General features: G+C 44.8%; 1 protein-coding gene across 1 annotated transcript in view; it reads left to right on the forward strand.

Annotated features, from left to right (window-relative positions):
• The first annotated feature begins 92 nt into the window (after positions 1–92).
• The window catches only part of LOC102200881 (RNA-binding protein MEX3B-like), an 8,822-nt gene continuing 5,369 nt past the window's right edge, over positions 93–3,545 (forward strand). Inside the window, exons 1-3 of the mRNA XM_005722026.1 lie at positions 93–865; positions 1,782–2,020; positions 2,207–2,252. Coding sequence (XP_005722083.1) covers positions 262–865; positions 1,782–2,020; positions 2,207–2,252 — 889 coding nt within the window. The 5' untranslated portion in view covers positions 93–261. The remainder of the gene's footprint in view (positions 866–1,781; positions 2,021–2,206; positions 2,253–3,545) is intronic.

A 3,545-nucleotide genomic window follows, 5' to 3' on the forward strand; every position in this document is an offset into this window, starting at 1 on the left:
CCCCCCCCCTTTCTGAACGTTGAAATGATTGGCTCGACGCTCACTCCATACCACTTGGGGCAGTAATGCGCCAAATAATCGAAAGCCAGCTGTAAATGCGCCTCAATAAAGAAGAGAAGAGGAGCGCCGTAAAGACAAAACAAAGCCACACATTTCAACGAACAGGCGCTGGTCGCTTTTTTATTTTTATTTTTTGTAATCAAACAAATTTCATTCATTATTCATAACGATTACCGGCAATATCAGTAAAAGGCTTGCATCATGCCGAGTAGTACGTCTTTGCTGGAGGCCGATGAGGGAGAGTCCGAGGTCCCACCGCCGCTCCTGCACGCTTTCGCCGGTATGGGCCTTGACGAGCAGCACGGCGCTCATAGCCAGACGCCCGAACTAGCTGACGAGAGCCTCCCCTTTCACCACCTCCCGCTCTCCTCGGTCTCCCATTTCAGCCTCCTCGGTACGGTCCTCGACTTGAAGCCCTTGCCACTGCCTCGTCCGCCCTCGGGAGACGAAATTAACAAAACGGCAGCGGCTGAGGACGAGGAGGAGCCATTAGTTGCAACCGATTCCTCGTTGCTAACGCAGGCCCACCACCGCAACCAACACCTCCTTTCTGGGCCGGCTAGCTCCGGGATGGAGCACATCGAGACTGTGTTGCTGTACAACGGAGACGAGCGGGACGATCCTGCGGTCGGCGGCGCTCTCCCGCCGGCTAACAGCATGACGATGCTACCGTCCGGCGGGTTCGGGGAGCCGGATTACGGAGAGGCCGAGACATCACTGTTGAACCGGCGTAAGAGCGTAAACACAACCGAGTGTGTGGCCGTACCGAGCTCGGAGCACGTCGCGGAGATCGTTGGCAGGCAGGGTGAGTCGCTTTCTTTTTGACTGCTTGTGGAGCTAACGTTAAGGTGCTAACGGAGTTTAGACTAAACTTTGTGGGGAGAGTTAGGCAGGACCGAATTAAGGGACAAAATAAAGAAACTTGAAGAATCGCGAGTTTATCTTCTAATTAATTAAAGGCGTGGAACAGAAAAGCAACGAGATAAAACTAAGTTATAGCTTTAAAAAAAATCGTCGCGAAGAAAAGTGGCATAGTCAGCTACTAGCTTAGCATTCCTCCCCCTTCAAACTGGGTCAACAATAACACCCTCGCCCAACACCCTGAAAAAAGTTTACAGCTAAAGTTTTATTGGTCTCCGGAACCCACTCTGTGGCCTCGGTGCAGTAGCTCGCCTATATCACGGGTATGCTGTCAGTGAGCCTCCCCGTAGCCGTGTTTTGCTGAGCTAAACCAGCCTGGGCTTTGTCTCGGAGGAGAGGGCACCATTCTTTTGCCACATCAGCTGCAGGTTATAGTTAGCTCCGTGACATAACCGATATGATTTCAGCTAAACATCCCCTCGCTGTTCTTAGACCCTTATATGTGGTCTTTGTTTTATCTAAACTTTACATAGATGGCTGGACTCGGTTAGTGGGGCAGTGTGATTATGTTTGAGAGTAAGTTGGGGGATGGTGCACAGACTGCGGTGTTGACAACAACAGGAAATGGCTCTGGTAATGATGCTGGACTCTCAACCACTGCTGAATGGAATATTTAATTTATAAGCTATGCAACTTTTATGTGGCATTAATGACTGGAGACCTGTGCTGTAGTGCTTGTGTCATGATCTTTTATTAGTTCATTAGTTTATTAGGAGATGCAGAGTTTCAAGAGTTCAATGTTGAATCTGTGGAGGTTAATGTGGTTCCCTTATGTGTTTTTTAACTTGCCCATGTGACAGGCTGTAAGATCAAGGCACTTCGAGCCAAGACCAACACCTACATTAAGACACCAGTGAGGGGGGAACAGCCAGTCTTTGTTGTGACGGGGCGTAAAGAAGATGTGGCCATGGCTAAAAGGGAGATCATGTCTGCGGCTGAGCACTTTTCCCTTATCAGAGCCTCTCGGAACAGGACCGGCCCTCTTACTGCAGGAGCCAGCCTCGGGACTCCGGCTTTACCTGGACGGACTACCATTCAGGTCAGCAAGCTTGACTTTAAATGAAAAAAAAAAAAAGAAGTCATTCAGGGGTTGAGAACAACCGTTAGGATGACTCTGTGTTATTAGTGTCAGTATGTAGGCAAAATTATTGTATAAATAAGGCTCTCTGTTGTGTTTTGTATTTTAAAGTGTGTGTAGCTAACCTTTATCGTTTTAACTGTACAGGTGCGGGTACCATATCGTGTTGTTGGGTTGGTTGTGGGTCCTAAAGGTGGGTATTTAATTTGTATTGTTTGCATGTATGTAACTGCTGAAAGTCATAGTTTTAAAGAAAGTCTCTAAAACAAAAATCAGAATTGCCCTTTAGCTTAATTATATGTTGTTTTAGCATAGATGGCAGGAAAGGTGTGAAACATACAATTTAGGACAAAAAGAGTCAGAAAAACAAATTTCATGTTAGTAGATGCAGACTAAAAGTGTTTTTTGGATGATATAGGCACTATGGGACTGTTCAGTTGTGTAGCTCTGCTATCAGGCCCCACATCTAACGGCTTTCTGTTTCTGTGTTGTCTAATGGATATCCTGTATTTCTAAAAGCCTCTGCATCTTGATATCCATCAGCTCAAGTCCAGAAGATTCCCTGTCGCTCTCAGCTAGTCTTTGTACACATTAGCACCTGTGTGTGGAAAAAGCCCTGAGGCTGATTATGATTTGCTCACTGTCTTTAACTCTTTGCCCTGTTGACATTACCAGCTGTGTGTCAAATAGCATGGGCTGTTTTTTTGTTTGTTAAACCAACCAAACTTGCGATAATACCTGTAGAGGAAGTGGTGACGTGTCAAAAAAAGTCACTGGAGTTGAAAATTTAGGATGAAACACTGCGTCACACAAACACAGAGTCGAGAGGTGTGCTGTGGAGTATTTACAAGCATCAAAATGCACTCTAGGATATTGTTCTCGGTTAAAAACACAGTATTGACATTTGATAAGGTTTCCACACTGGATCTGAATTCAGTGTTTTGGTCAGGTGGTGTGGATTTCAGCCAGATGAGTCAGTAGGCCAGCCTGTAGTTGAGCACTGTAATTACTGCACAGCTGTGCTGTTTCCATTTTCAAAGCAACACACACAATGATTAAATAGATCTGAGTGTGGGGCGCTGGTTTGACTCACTGGGTTGAGCAACGGTGATGCATATGCTATAAGGTTAATGCTGAGGCCCGCTTTTGAGTTATGTCTTTCTCCAAGCTTCTCTCCTGTCCTGTCCAAAAAAAAAAAATCTATAAAAAAACAACAACCAAGAAACAAGTGTAACTGCCGTAAATGCACAATACTGTCGTTTAGAGCAGGGCGATATGACCGAAAATATTTATCATGATATACATTTGAAAATTTGCGATAACGATGTAACTGACGATATAATTGACACTAGACAAAATACTTTACAACTCCACAACTTTATTTGTGCAAAAAAACCCATCAAAGTATTTTCACTTAAACAAGCAGCTGTTTTTTTTTTTTTTATGTGCATTAAAGTTATATAAAAACTTAACAGTGCAAATTCCT

This window comes from Pundamilia nyererei, unplaced genomic scaffold (genome assembly GCF_000239375.1).
Source record: "Pundamilia nyererei isolate P.nyererei 1_Seehausen unplaced genomic scaffold, PunNye1.0 scaffold00006, whole genome shotgun sequence".
NCBI lineage: Eukaryota > Metazoa > Chordata > Actinopteri > Cichliformes > Cichlidae > Pundamilia > Pundamilia nyererei.